Source organism: Salvelinus fontinalis, unplaced genomic scaffold (assembly GCF_029448725.1).
Source record: "Salvelinus fontinalis isolate EN_2023a unplaced genomic scaffold, ASM2944872v1 scaffold_0078, whole genome shotgun sequence".
NCBI lineage: Eukaryota > Metazoa > Chordata > Actinopteri > Salmoniformes > Salmonidae > Salvelinus > Salvelinus fontinalis.
Window position 1 is genome coordinate 307,615 of NW_026600287.1, and position 15,488 is coordinate 323,102.

At 45.2% G+C, this 15,488-nt stretch overlaps 1 protein-coding gene across 1 annotated transcript; it reads left to right on the forward strand.

Moving 5' to 3' along the window:
• Positions 1-8: 8 nt before the first annotated feature.
• Positions 9-13,277, forward strand: LOC129842945 (serine/threonine-protein kinase WNK1-like). The gene is made up of 3 exons (XM_055911658.1): positions 9-870; positions 4,946-5,184; positions 6,861-13,277. The coding sequence occupies exons 1-3, from the start codon at positions 834-836 to the stop codon at positions 7,242-7,244; spliced, it is 660 nt and encodes a 219-aa protein (XP_055767633.1). The 5' UTR covers positions 9-833; the 3' UTR covers positions 7,245-13,277.
• Positions 13,278-15,488: the final 2,211 nt, after the last annotated feature.

Below are 15,488 nucleotides of genomic sequence, written 5' to 3' on the forward strand. Positions count from 1 at the left end.
TAGTAATAGTTATGGTCTGTACTACAGTACTACCCATTAGTAATAGTTATGGTCTGTACTACAGTACCCCCACTTCAGGGGGTCTTTTCATCTTGCTTGTGTTAGCACCATTGATTGAGTTAATGCGGAGAACCTTAGCAAACTTCACATCCAGAAATCCCACCTTTCTCCAACTCACCATGTGCTGTACTCAGCCTCATCACATCCCATCCTCTCACCATTGAGCTAACTGATAGGAGAGAACCCACCCAGCCAACCAGATCCATGTCTTCCATTGCAAAGCAGACAAAAAGGAAAGACAAGCTGTTGTTTCATACCTGTTGAGTTGATGTAATTTATTCTGACTGGGTTTGACTCAATGAAAGGAGTTTGTGTGTTCATTGATGGATGTTAAGTTTGTATGAATGCCTTAATGATCCCTCTGCAGCTTAAACTCCTGCCAACCTCTGCTCTCCACCCCTACACTCCTATTCCCTGCACCCTAAACCCCTATCCCCACCACCCTACACCCCTCCACTCCTATTCCCTGCACCCTAAACCCTTCAACTACACCCCTATCCCCACCACCCTACACCCCTCCACTCCTATTCCCTGCACCCTAAACCCCTATCCCCACCACCCTACACTCCAGTCTCATTAGCCAAGGGGAATGAGCTGTAGAGAGGATCCGGATTTACCTCAGGAGTGCTTGTTTTTGTTTGAATTGAAAACACTCAATATGCTGTAGTCTGTTGTAGAAGGGTGAATGATTAACACACACTTTCTCCTCCAATCCTCACGCTCTCTCCGTCCGTCCTACGCTTCACATTCTCTCCGTCCACTCTTCAGGGAAGATGGTGAAAAAAGTCTGCCCCTGCAACCAACTCTGTAGTAATTATCTATTTTATGACCTTTGCCCCTCACCCCCTACTGCCTCGTCCACCACCCTCACTCTCTGCACCCCCCTGTTAGGGTTGCAAAGTTTAAGAATCTTTCCCAAATGTCCCAGATTTTCCAGAAATCGCAGTTGGAGGATTCCCTCCCTGCTTAATCTCTTTCTGGAAAACCTGCTTATTCTCTTTCTGGAAAACCTGGGAATTTTGGAAAAGTTACTGGAATTTTGCAATCCTACCCCCTGTTGCTCTCTGCTTTGAGTGTCTGTGCACTTACTGCCCTGTGGATGCCAGCTGTGGCTTTAGTCCTGTGCACTTACTGCCCTGTGGATGCCAGCTGTGGCTTTAGTCCTGTGTCGTGGTTCACAAGGCTCTCCTCTCACAGCCTGGCTTGAGCATTTCTCTGTTGTGACGATGACCCCATTCACATGATCTATTACAGCGGTTCTCAAAGTGTGTTCCGTGGCCAGATATAGAACATTTCTAAGTGACACCAAACTTTTGAACAGTAGTGTACAGTCGTGGCCAAAAGTCTTGAGAATGACACAAATATACATTTTCAGTCTGCTGCCTCAGTTTGTATGATGGCAATTTGCATATACTCCAGAATGTTATGAAGAGCAATTAATTGCAAAGTCCCTATTTGCAATGCAAAATGAACTGAATCCCCCCAAAAACATTTCCACTGCATTTCAGCCCTGCCACAAAAGGACCAGCTGACATCATGTCAGTGATTCTCTCGTTAACACAGGTGTGAGTGTTGACGAGGACAAGGCTGAAGATCACTCTGTCATGCTGATTGAGTTCGAATAACAGACTGGAAGCTTCAAAAGGAGGGTGGTGCTTAGAATCATTGTTCTTCCTCTGTCAACCATGGTTACCTGCAAGGAAAAACGTGCCGTCATCATTGCTTTGCACAAAAAGGGCTTCACAGGCAAGGATATTGCTGCCAGTAAGATTGCACCTAAATCAACCATTTATCGGATCGTCAAGAACTTCAAGGAGAGTGGTACAATTGTTGTGAAGAAGGCTTCAGGGCCCCCAAGAAAGTCCAGCAAGCGCCAGGACCGTCTCCTAAAGTTGATTCAGCTGCGGGATCGGGGCACCACCAGTACAGAGCTTGCTCAGGAATGGCAGCAGGCAGGTGTGAGTGCATCTGCACGCACAGTGAGGTGAAGACCTTTGGAGGATGGCCTGGTGTCAAGAAGGGCAGCAAAGAAGCCACTTCTCTCCAGGAAAAACATCAGGGACAGACTGATATTCTGCAAAAGGTACAGGGATTGGACTGCTGAGGACTGGGGTAAAGTCATTTTCTCTGATGAATCCCCTTTCAGATTGTTTGGGGCATCCGGAAAAAAGCTTGTCCGCAGAAGACAAGGTGAGCGCTACCATCAGTCCTGTGTCATACCAACAGTAAAGCATCCTGAGACCATTCATGTGTGAGGTTGCTTCTCAGCCAAGGGAGTGGGCTCACTCACAATTTTGCCCAAGAACACAGCCATGAATAAAGAATGGTACCAACACATCCTCCGAGAGCAACTTCTCCCAACCATCCAGGAACAGTTTGGTGACGAACAATGCCTTTTCCAGCATGATGGAGCACCTTGCCATAAGGCAAAAATGATAACTAAGCGGCTCGGGGGAACAAAACATCAATATTTTGGGTTCATGGCCAGGAAACTCCCCAGACCTTAATCCCATTGAGAACTTGTGGTCAATCCTCAAGAGGCAGGTGGACAAACAAAAACCCACAAATTCTGACAAACTCAAAGCATTGATTATGCAAGAATGGGCTGCCATCAGTCAGGATGTGGCCCAGAAGTTAATTGACAGCATGCCAGGGCGGATTGCAGAGGTCTTGAAAAAGAAGGGTCAACACTGCAAATATTGAATAATTGCATCAACTTCATGTAATTGTCAATAAAAGCCTTTGACACTTATGAAATGCTTGTAATTATACTTCACTATTCCATAGTAACATCTGACAAAAATATCAAAAGACACTGAAGCAGCAAACTTTGTGGAAATTAATATTTGTGTCATTCTCAAAACCTTTGGCCACGACTGTACATTCCCATCCTCGTGCATTACAGTCATGTATCTAGTTTATAACCACAGACTGTGTGGAGGCAGAGCCTTAAACATCTGACCCAGTCTATAAACCATGTTGATTATTATCACCTATAGCAACAGTAATGTTGCACCAATGTGTCCGAGGAAACGCCGTACACCTGGCGACCATGTCAGCGTGCATGCGCCGGCCCGCCACAGGAGTCGCTAGAGCGGGATGGTAAAGGACATCCCAGCCGGCCAAACCCTCCCCTAACCCGGACAACGCTGGGCCAATTGTGCGCCGCCCCATGGGTCTCCTGGCCGCGGCCGGCTGCGACAGAGCCTGGACTCAAACCAGGATCTCTAATGGGACTGCGATGCACTGCGCCACAAGGGAAGCCTTAACATTATAGTTTTAACAATGTTTTGAGGTTATATAGTGTTTGTTCCTTCGTTTACAAACATTGGAGTAAAACAAGGTGATATTTTGGGTTCTGTTGGGATATGACAATTGAACTAAGCACATGAGTTCGATTTTTCAAGAGTAATTGGGTACATATCAAGAATGTATAAATCAGAAAATTGATGTAGCAAGTGCTGATTGCCCCTTTAAACAAAAGGTATTTTCGTTATTGGCCAACCTAAAACATATTTAATCTCAGAGTCGTTGCAAAGTGAATGGGAGTCATCCAGACCACTAAATGCTGAAGTCATTTTGTGATTCAGCTGCCCCCCTCCTCCACCCCCATCTCTTCTAGTCTAGAGCATGGCTTGTCTTGTGGACTCCACTACCCAGAGTTCCACTGGTGCTGCAGTCATGACTCAGTGTGTCGCTGCTTTTAGTCATGGCTTTCCCCCCTCTAATTTTCAATTTTTCCTTTTATTATAAAATGTTTTTTAACTTGACTCAGTAGTTTGTCAGAAATGCCAAAGGTTATGCCTCTTCAATGATTGAACTTAGTTTATCTGTCAAACAACAATTACATTTTAGGAGTTTGTTTTTCTATCATAGCTTCATTTATTGTTTGCAAAGGAAATGCATCAGGTCCTTGAGTTCCTATTGCAGCCAGCTACCGCATGGCTACTGCATGTCAGTGATTGTTGTTGCCTTCGATTGTTGAGATATTGCAGTAGGCGACTGAGAAAAAGGAGCTGATGTATTTTCCCATACTCACTCTCACCTCTGGTGTATTTTGGGTTCTGTCCTCTGCTTCTAGGAAGAGAGGCACTGAACAGCTAACCTCTTAAAGCCTGTTTGCAGCTCAATACATCTGTTCTCATGTAACGCTTGCTGTAATATAATGCCTGTTAGTGTTCAGGAAGGCTGCTGATACGGAACGACTGTAGACAACATTAGATAACATGTTGTTTTGAAATACAATTCATTAAGTCGCCAAATGTAAACCACAATGATCTTAAGGTCTTGGCCCAAATTAAATCCCCAAAATGTATCTTGTGAGAGATGGGTCATTTTTATCTGTAAATCTAAGCTAGTCATTGTTGATATAGTGAACATTTTATCTGCAGACAGTGAAATTGTTTTAAAATGGAGAATGTTCTGGTTCATTCAGGGTGATGGACTAGACTAGTGTTACAGCTCCCTCTGCTGTTCATATGCAGAACACATTTGTCAGATTTAGATTAGATATTTTCATCCTGCTAAATGTTGGCCCAGTTTATCAGGATGGAGGCTGAAATTACATGCCTCAGAGTGGATCATAATGTGTCATAGGATCCTGTCCTGACACGTTGACATAGCTAGAGTATGTCATCAACCAACGCAAACACATTGACACCCACACAACTACCTACTCTACATATCCCATAACCCTCCTCTCCCCCTCTCTCCCTCGCTCCCCCTCACTCTCTCCCCTTCTCTCTCTCGCTCCCCCTCACTCTCTCCCCTTCTCTCTCTCGCTCCCCCTCACTCTCTCCCCTTCTCTCTCTCGCTCCCCCTCGCTCTCTCCCTCCCTGTCTCCCTCTCCCCCTTTCTCTCTCTCTGTCTCTCCCCGTCTCTCCAGGGACCAGCAGCACCAACACAGTGAGTGGTCCAGGAGGCCAGGGTCCAGGAGGCCAGGGTCCAGGACCAGGGGGTCAGAACCAGGGCCAGCCTTCTCCCAACCCCCCTCAACAGGGCCGGAAGGGCACGTTCACCGACGACCTGCACAAGCTGGTTGACAACTGGGCCCGCGACGCCATCAGTCTGTCCCAGGGCAAGAGTCGCTCCAAACAGCAACCCTCACAGGGACACAGCTACCAGGTGGGTAGACAGACTCTTTCTAGTATAGTAACACAAATAACATTCTCAAAAGGGCTTATTCATCAAAATAATGGGATGCTCAATCCTTACCAATATAGTCCATGTTTGATTGTGTTGCTTATTTGAAATATAGATTACTGGAAGTGAATGTTATGGTGACGGGAATGTTATGGGGACGGGAATGTTATGGGGACGGGAATGTTATGGGGACGGGAATGTTATGGGGACGGGAATGTTATGGGGACGGGAATGTTATGGGGACGGGAATGTTATGGGGACGGGAATGTTATGGGGGCGGGAATGTTATGGTGTTTGTAAGCTGGAACATGAGTTGTAGATGTGGGTCCTGGTCCAACCTCCACGTAGGTGAGATGACTCTGGCCATGTAATGTAGCTGAGATGGCTCTGGTCATGTAATGTAGGTGAGATGGCTCTGGCCATGTAATGTAGCTGAGATGGCTCTGGTCATGTAATGTAGCTGAGATAGCTCTGGTCATGTAATGTAGCTGAGATAGCTCTGGTCATGTAATGTAGCTGAGATAGCTCTGGCCATGTAATGTAGCTGAGATAGCTCTGGCCATGTAATGTAGCTGAGATAGCTCTGGCCATGTAATGTAGCTGAGATGGCTCTGGCCATGTAATGTAGCTGAGATGGCTCTGGTCATGTAATGTAGCTGAGATGGCTCTGGCCATGTAATGTAGCTGAGATGGCTCTGGTCATGTAATGTAGGTGAGATGGCTCTGGCCATGTAATGTAGCTGAGATGGCTCTGGTCATGTAATGTAGCTGAGATAGCTCTGGTCATGTAATGTAGCTGAGATAGCTCTGGTCATGTAATGTAGCTGAGATAGCTCTGGCCATGTAATGTAGCTGAGATAGCTCTGGCCATGTAATGTAGCTGAGATAGCTCTGGCCATGTAATGTAGCTGAGATGGCTCTGGCCATGTAATGTAGCTGAGATGGCTCTGGTCATGTAATGTAGCTGAGATGGCTCTGGCCATGTAATGTAGCTGAGATGGCTCTGGTCATGTAATGTAGCTGAGATAGCTCTGGTCATGTAATGTAGCTGAGATGGCTCTGGTCATGTAATGTAGCTGAGATGGCTCTGGCCATGTAATGTAGCTGAGATAGCTCTGGCCATGTAATGTAGGTGAGATGGCTCTGGTCATGTAATGTAGCTGAGATGGCTCTGGTCATGTAATGTAGCTGAGATGGCTCTGGTCATGTAATGTAGCTGAGATGGCTCTGGTCATGTAATGTAGCTGAGATGGCTCTGGTCATGTAATGTAGCTGAGATGGCTCTGGTCATGTAATGTAGCTGAGATGGCTCTGGTCATGTAATGTAGCTGAGATAGCTCTGGCCATGTAATGTAGCTGAGATAGCTCTGGCCATGTAATGTAGCTGAGATAGCTCTGGTCATGTAATGTAGCTGAGATGGCTCTGGTCATGTAATGTAGCTGAGATGGCTCTGGTCATGTAATGTAGCTGAGATAGCTCTGGTCATGTCATGTAATGTAGGTGAGATGGCTCTGGCCATGTAATGTAGCTGAGATAGCTCTGGTCATGTCATGTAATGTAGGTGAGATGGCTCTGGTCATGTAATGTAGGTGGTAAAGTGGTGGTGTGGAGAGCAGCCATACAGTGTCTCACCCTGGTGTCTCTTCTCCGTCTCCAGGCAACCCCGTCGACCAACAAGGGCCGTAAGTTCTCCGCCCCGAGTCAGCTGTGCCCCAGCAACGCCTCTTCCACCCCCGCTACCTCTCTGGGAGGCCGCAAGGGCTCCTTGTGTCCCCTTCCCCAGTACGGCGGGGGCGGGGCATGCTACCCCTCCTCCACTGCACCTTACAGCAGCACCCAGTGGGTGGGATCCACGGGGTCCACAGGGCCGGGACAGGGTCAGGCCGGTGTGTTAGCCTCCTCTCAGCCCCTGGTTGCCTCCTCCTCGCAGTACCCCTCCTCTGCCACGGGGGGGCAGGGCTCCCTGCAGGGCTTCCAACACATCAGCACTTTGCAGAAATCCGTCAGCAACCCTGGAGGCCCCAACCTGAGGACCACGTAGTGGCCATGAGGGGATGTTAGCCATGCCGGGCTGAGAGACTGACAGACTGAGGGAGAGAGACATGAGGAGAGAATGGTGTCTGTGTTACAAGGGGGAGAGGGGCTTGTGTGTTACAAGCGCCATCATGGTTGGTGGGACTGTATTGAATGTGAATGAGCTGGCTGTGAAGAGGAGGAGGAGAGAGAAGAGTCAGCTGCTGTGTGAAATAGTGCACCACACTGCCCTCTTCTGTTTCCCTGAAGGATGACAGGAGAGGGACACACTCCCCCGCTCTCCCCCCACCCCGAGGTCAACTGTGGGCCTTGGGGGTCGAAGAAAGACGCGACAAGGAATACCAATGGACACGAGTGCAATGTTAAGTGGCCAAAGAGGGTTAATGTGACAATTACTATTGTAAAATGTGTGTGTGTGGTGATGGGCTTTGTTCCTTCACTGACTGGCTTTTACATGTACTCTATAGTAGAGACCAGAGCCTTGTACTGATCTCAGAGAGGAGGGATGGAGGATAGTAACAGACCAAGGGGGTGGTGGTGTACTTATGGTTGGGGGGCTGCAGTACATAGCTAACCCCCTTTCCCCTCTCACCTATCTGAGCCCCCCTGCCTGTTCAGCTCCTCCTGCTGGTAACTGACCTCCAGAACAGAGCTTTAAGTGACCGTACAGTACTATACAGCTCCTCCTGCTGGTAACTGACCTCCAGAACAGAGCTTTAAGTGACCGTACAGTACTATACAGCTCCTCCTGCTGGTAACTGACCTCCAGAACAGAGCTTTAAGTGACCGTACAGTACTATACAGCTCCAGTAGAAGTCCATTATGGTAGAGTTGTGTAGCATGTTGAGGAGATGTGAGGAAGGTTATGGGGTGAAGGAATGGGCTTGTGAGGCCGAGGTGTGGGACTGGTGCCATGTATGTAGCTGGTCAGGCAGTGTTGACATCCGGAACCACATGTACTGCTATTCCTATATATCATTTAGGATGTACATTGGTGTGTGTAGGTGGAGAATCAGTAGCCTGGGGGTTCATACTCTACCCCTCCTGTTGCCATGGGATGCAGTCATAGAAACCTCCTCCTAAATATAATGAAAACACATAGTGACCTTCATGAGGAAAACAACACAGTCCATGACCAGATTCACAATGTCTTTTTTTTTTTTAAGAGTTTGGGTTTATGAGGATTCCATGTTTGATTAGTGTTTCTATGTTTTTCCTCTGTCCCCATTGAACTGAGGAGACTCTTCTGTAGCATGATGAAAGGGTTTACGCTAGGGTTGACCCTCCTATCCAGGAACTCTCTCTCAGTATAGGGCCTTTTAAAGAAACTACATCTCCCAGCATAGGGCCTTTTAAAGAAACTACATCTCCCAGCATAGGGCCTTAAAAAATAACTACATCTCCCAGTATAGGATCTTTAAAGAAACTACATCTCCCAGTATAGGACCTTTAAAGAAACTACATCTCCCAGTATAGGGACTTTAAAGAAACTACAACTCCCATCTCCATACTAACCATCTCTACCTGATTGGAGGGGAGTACTGTGTGTGAGACCCATCTATCCCAGTCTTAACTTCAGGCTTATAGTTACGCCATTCTAAAATGTGCTGTATCTGGGAGGCCGATGAGATCCCCATCCCATCCATGGCTGGTAGTTTCCATGGTTCTCATGTACATATCCCTAATGAGAGAGCTCCCCTGAACTAACACAGACAGGACTGAAGTAGATTCTCTCAGACTCAACTCAATAGTCTTCTTTTTCACGGGTGGTTTAGCTCTGAGAGGGAGTGCAGGGCGAACGGAGGGAGGTATGTCCTGTTGGCTCTCTGTGTCACACATGAGATTGTTTTCACGGTTGTGAGGTAGGTTGGTGTTGGTCCTGCGTGGACCCAGAGAAGGAGAGGTCTCAGTGGGGCAGGGAGAGGACTGGACGTGGGCTGGGCTGGAGGTAGGCTGCATGGTGGATGGTATGACGGTTGAAAAGTAAAGCCTTGGATCTCCAGCAACAAAACGCTGTCTGTCCTGAGGAGGGCTTGTGAAGCTTTCAAACCTATGATCTATTAGTAACATAACAGCTTTTATAATCATGATGTTGACAGCATTAGGGGCCTCGATCTCTCTACTTCTGAGTCTTTTCAATAGTGTGATTGAAAACAAAAATGTACATTATTCTATTTAAAAAAAGGAGAAAAAAAAGACAAGTGTTCTGTATGGACCTGTATTTACCCATCAGTTTTTGATGTTGAAACACTGTGATTATTATAAATGTTGTTGGACAACATGAGTTTAAGAAGAAAAAAAAGATAGAAAATACAAACAAAAAGACAGTAGGAGGAAACGTTATGGTGGATTGGTAATACTTAGGCTGAAAAAAAATACAAGGTAAAAGGCTAGCTATTTTCCTTATCCAGTACTTATCGAAGACACTTTAACCTTTCTCCTCTTTGTACTTTCTTTCTATTAGATAAATGTGAATGTTAAATGGACTCCATTAACGTACTTGAATAGTAACTTGGGGTGGAGTCCCAAATGACACCCTGTCCTCTACATGGTGTACAACTTTTCACCAGGGGCCGATAGACCTCGATCAGGGCCCATGGGGCTCTGGTCAAAAGTAGTGCACTATATAGGGAATAAGGTGCAATGTAGGACTCGCCCTTGGTATTTTCCGTCTCCTTTCGCCCCCCAGTACTCCAGTGAGAGCTCTGCTGGAGTTTATAGTGCCTTCCATTATTTATTTTGCTTATTTTTTTAACCGTTTTTTGACATGATGGAGTAACAGAAGTGCTGTTGATTTGCGCTTCGTTGAAGTGCTTTACTGGCTCTGTGGGTACAAAGGTCAAAGGTACACTGGGAAGGGGAGACGGGGGAAGGTGGGCTAGGGTAACTCGTTTCTTTTTTCTTTGCCATTTTTTTTTTTTTGTATTCGGGTTAAATCAATTTGATTTGGGGGGGCGGAAGACAAACTTAGTCCTAGACTGCAGAGAGTAGGAATGGATCTGATGGTTAAAAAAAAAAAAGTTGTTGAAGCTTGGACAACTGTGTATTTGAAACGAATAAATGAACGCAGACAACAGAACAGAGTGAGGCTGAACCAGGGATACCTAACATTTCAAATAGAGGGTTTGTTAGGAACGGAATGCTTGACTGTTCCGTTAGCTGTTCTAGTGTTCCGGGAACACGTTTCAGATACTAGAACCATTCATTCAGTATGCAAGAGCTCTCTAGCTAGCACTGAGCCTATCATTAGACCCACTACAACAATCAGACTATCTTTATTGATGGCCTGTCCACGAAGCCTTGTGTGTGTCCAACACCAAGCAGCACGGTACACGAGCCTCGTGTTGGTGGTGAAAGAGAGGGGAGAAAGAGGTAGATGGAATGGAGAAGAGAAGAGAAAGTCAGTCAGTGAGAAACGGTATTTGTATGAATGTCTCAAAAGAGTTCAAAATCAGATTGTTTTGTTGTATAGTTACTAACCAGGCATAATGTGTCTCTACTGTCAGTGGAGCAGTCTTAGGCTGTGTCCCCCAAATGGTGCCTTATTCCCTATATAGTGCACTACTTTTGACCAGAGCCCTATGGACCCTGGTCAAAAGTAGTGCACTAAATAGAGAATAGGGTGCCGTTTGGGACATGATCCTTACAGTAGTAGGTGTGACTGGGCCCTATGCCATTTTAAGGTGTGTACAGTGAAAGTGGGGTTGAGGTAGAAGCCAGGGCTAGTGGAGGGAGGAGAGGAGAGGTCAGGGGACTCTATCTCCAACACATGGCGGTAGTACTGTACACTGTGCTGCTGGGTTTGACCAACAAGTGACTTCCTCATCACCAATGCAATGCTGGTGGTTCAAGCCCAGGTATTTCATCATCTGCTTAAATGCTGCCCCAGTCTCTTTAATGAAACCACCTGTGGCTTTTAGTGCAGGTTCGTAGCTGACTGTAAAGTAGCAGACAGTCTCACCACTCACAATGCAAACAAATAAATGGTTGGTTCCATCATTATTAGATTTTGTTTACATGGATGTTTTAGTTTTTGGTTGATGTCCTTCTGGTCTTTTTGGAAACCTTACAAAATGTTGTAATGATAGATGAACAGTGTCTGTTTCTTTCTCGTTACCTGACAGTGTTGTAGACAGTAAAACTGGTCCAATCTGTGTACAACAGAATAGTTCATTAAGACCCGTATCCTTCTCAAAGCGACTGTACAAAACCATTACCTGGGGTCAAACATGTTTAAAAGTGAATACCTTAGAAAAGTTTTTTTTTAATAAACACTTGTCACCTTAACTACTGATTAGCTTACAAGGACTGCTAGATCTATTCTGCTTACCGCTTCAGTCGTCTCTACTCACTGTAAACATGTCCGCTACGGGAAATCACTTGAAAAGATATGGTAGATTCTCAACCATTTAAAACCGTTAAAAACAGTTGGGGGGGTTCTTTGTAAAACGTTGCATTTGCCTGTTTTGTGGATTGAACTTTTCGTACTTACCGGAGGCCCTCAGTACAGTACTTACCGGAGGCCCTCAGTACAGCAGTACAGTACTTACCGGAGGCCCTCAGTACAGCAGTACAGTACTTACCGGAGGCCCTCAGTACAGCAGTACAGTACTTACCGGAGGCCCTCAGTACAGCAGTACAGTACTTACCGGAGGCCCTCAGTACAGCAGTACAGTACTTACCGGAGGCCCTCAGTACAGCAGTACAGTACTTACCGGAGGCCCTCAGTACAGCAGTACAGTACTTACCGGAGGCCCTCAGTACAGCAGTACAGTACTTACCGGAGGCCCTCAGTACAGCAGTACAGTACTTACCGGAGGCCCTCAGTACAGCAGTACAGTACTTACCGGAGGCCCTCAGTACAGCAGTACAGTACTTACTGGAGGCCCTCAGTACAGCAGTACAGTACTTAGCAAGTTTGGTTGAAGCTGTGAAGGTGACAGAAATATACTTTGCTTAGTTATTTTGTTGATGATCGATACTTTTGAAAAACAAATAAAACCTTTACAATGCCACTGCCTCAGTGCCATTACCATGCAGTAATGACTTTAGCTACATGGACATCTGCTCTCTCTAAAGAATACTGAGCAATATTTACAATGTTTACTTCCTCTTAACTAAGTGTCGTACTGTATGATACAGTGGCTGCAATGCATAACATGCAATGGTGAACAGGTTATGGTGAGATTACAATGGTGAACAGGTTATGGTGAGATTACAGTGGTGAACAGGTTATGGTGAGATTACAGTGGTGAACAGGTTATGGTGAGATTACAATGGTGAACACCTCTGATGGACACATTTACACTAGCTCTGGTCCAGCTCTGTGCTCCAACGATCATCGTCGTGAGAGAGTAGCCGAACCGCGCCCTGGACCAGAGCTACGTTTACATAGTTACAGAGGAGGGAAGTTACTGAATTTACAAAGTGTAATAATATTAATTTTTACCATCATTCAGAATACCGATTGATTCTTCTCCTGTTCTTTTCCTTGTTACTGTTACAATACAACTCCTCCTTTTGTCCTGCAAAGTGCACATAACATGTTGGAATGTCATTTAATTCACCGTTCGTCTGACTGACACAGAAGGGGTTCCATAAAGAGCATTCTAGTTTCTCTAGATAACATCTGGTATGTTACCTTTTCATCACAGCTTGTTATACTGTAAAGTTATTACCACAAAACAACTCTTAACGTGTACACAGCCACCCTCACAAAAACAAAACAATTCAAGTTGATTTAAAGTATTTTGTTTTGTACTACTTATCAGAATTTTTTTGTTTTTTTGCAATTTTATGTCTCAAGAAACATCTAGTGACTTAATTCAATGGTTTTTCCTCATGCTGTTTAACATTGTACAAAAATGTTTTCAAATAATTAATTGGAAAACCAAACGGAACCTGTTAGGAATCATTGGCAGCGTTAAACTGCATTAAGTAGAGGCTGGCCAAGCTTCAAATAAAACTGCGCTTTGCGCTCCAATAAAATACATTTGTTACTTTATTTGTAAACTTAATAAATAAAAGTAATTTAAATTAATCACGTTATTGGTCTTTTAATCTTGTCCTAAATGTTTGTTTTTATCCACCTGTTGTAGTACCATCCACTACCACATGGGGGCAGTATGACATACTGTACTGCACTCGTAAAGTATTCAGACCCCTGGACTTATAACACATTTTGTTACGTTATAGACTTATTCTAAAATGGATTAAATAAATACAAAATCATCGTCAATCTACACACAATACCCCATAATGACAAAGCGAAAACAGATTTTTAGACATTTTTGCAGATTTATAAAAATTAGTATTTAGACCCTTTGCTGTTATCTATGCGTAGTCACTTTAATAACTCTACCTACATGTACATACTACCTCGACACCGGTGCCCCCGCACATTGACTCTGTACCGGTACCCCCTGTATATAGCCCCACTATTGTTATTTACTGCTGTTCTTTAATTATTTGTTATCATCTTACTTTTTTTTAAGGTATTTTCTTAAAACTGCATTGTTGGTTAAGGGCTTGTAAGCATTTCACTGTAAGGTCTACCTGTTGCATTCGGCGCATGTGACAAATACAATTTTTGATTTGATACTAGAAATTGAGCTCAGGTGCCTCCTGTTTCCATGTATCATCCTTGATGTTTCTACTACTTGATTGGAGTCCACCTGTGGTAAATTCAATTGATTGGACAGGATTTGGAAAGGCACACACCTGTCTATATAAGGTCTCACAGATGTCAGAGCAGAAACCAAGCCATGAGGTTGAAGGAGATGTCCGTAGAGCTCCAAGACAGGATTGTGTCGAGGCACAGATCTGGGGAAGGGTACCAAAACATGTCTGCAGCATTTAAGGTCCTCAAGAACACAGTGGCCTCCATCATTCTTAAATGGAAGAAGTTTGGAACCACCAAGGCTCTTCCTAGAGCTGCCCGCCTGGCCAAACTGAGCAATCGGGTGAGAAGGGCCTTGGTCAAGGAGGTGACCAAAAGCCCAATGGTCACTCTGACAGAGCTCCAGAGTGCCTATGGAGATGGGAGAACCTTTGAGAAGGACAACCATCTCTGCAGCAATTCACCAATCAGGCCTTTATGGTAGAGTGGCCAGACGGAAGCCACTCCTCAGTATAAGGCACATGACAGCCCACTTGGAGTTGGTCAACCGGCACCTGAAGGACTCTCAGACCATGAGAAATAAGATTCTCTGGTCTGATGAAACCAAGGTTGAACTCTTTGGCCTGAATGCTAAGCATCACGTCTGGAGCGACACTCCCCATCCAACCTGAAAGAGCTTGAGAGGATCTGCAGAGAAGAATGGGAGAAACTCCCCAAATGCCAGTGTGCCAAGCTTGAAGTGTCACCCAAGAAGACTCAAGGCTGTAAATCGCTGCCAAAGGTGCTTCAACAAAGTACTGAGTAAAGGGCCTGAATACTTATGTAAATTAGTATTTTTTTCTATTTTGAATAAATTAGAAAAAAGAAACTGTTATTACTTTGTTGTTATGTGGTATCGTATGGAGATTGATGAGGGAAAACGATGTAATTAATTTTAGAATAAGGCTGTAACGTCACAAAATGTGGAAAAAGTCGAGGTCTGAATACTTCCCGAATGCACTGTAGTTCTCCCAGGCTGAAGAGAGAAACTCAGAGGAGACTTCTGCATCTCATATAGTAACTCTGTCTCTCTCTGTCTCTCTCTGTCTCTCTCTGTCTCTCTTTGTCTCTCTCTCTCTCTCTCTCTCTCTCTCTCTCTCTCTCTCTCTCTCTCTCTCTCTCTGTCTCTCTTTATTTTTATATATATAAACTCTGCAAAAAAAGAAACGTCCCATGAACAATTAATGAACATGCACCTGTGGAACGGTCGTTAAGACACTAACAGCTTACAGATGGCAGGCAATTAAGATCACAGTTATGAAAACCTAGGACACTAAAGAGGCCTTTCTACTGACTCTGGGAAAAACACCAAAAGAAAGATGCTCAGGGTCCCTGCTCATCTGCCTTAGCCATTCTGCAAGGAGGCATGGGGACTGCAGATGTGGCCAGGGAAATAAATTGCAAAGTCCGTACTGTGAGATGCATAAGACAGCGCTACAGGACGGACAGCTGATCGTCCTCTCAATGGCAGACCACGTGTAACAACACCTGCACAGGATCGGTACAGCCGAACATCACACCTGCAGGTACAAGATGGCAACAACAACTGCCCGAGTTACACCTGGAACGTACAATCCCTCAGACTGTCCGCAA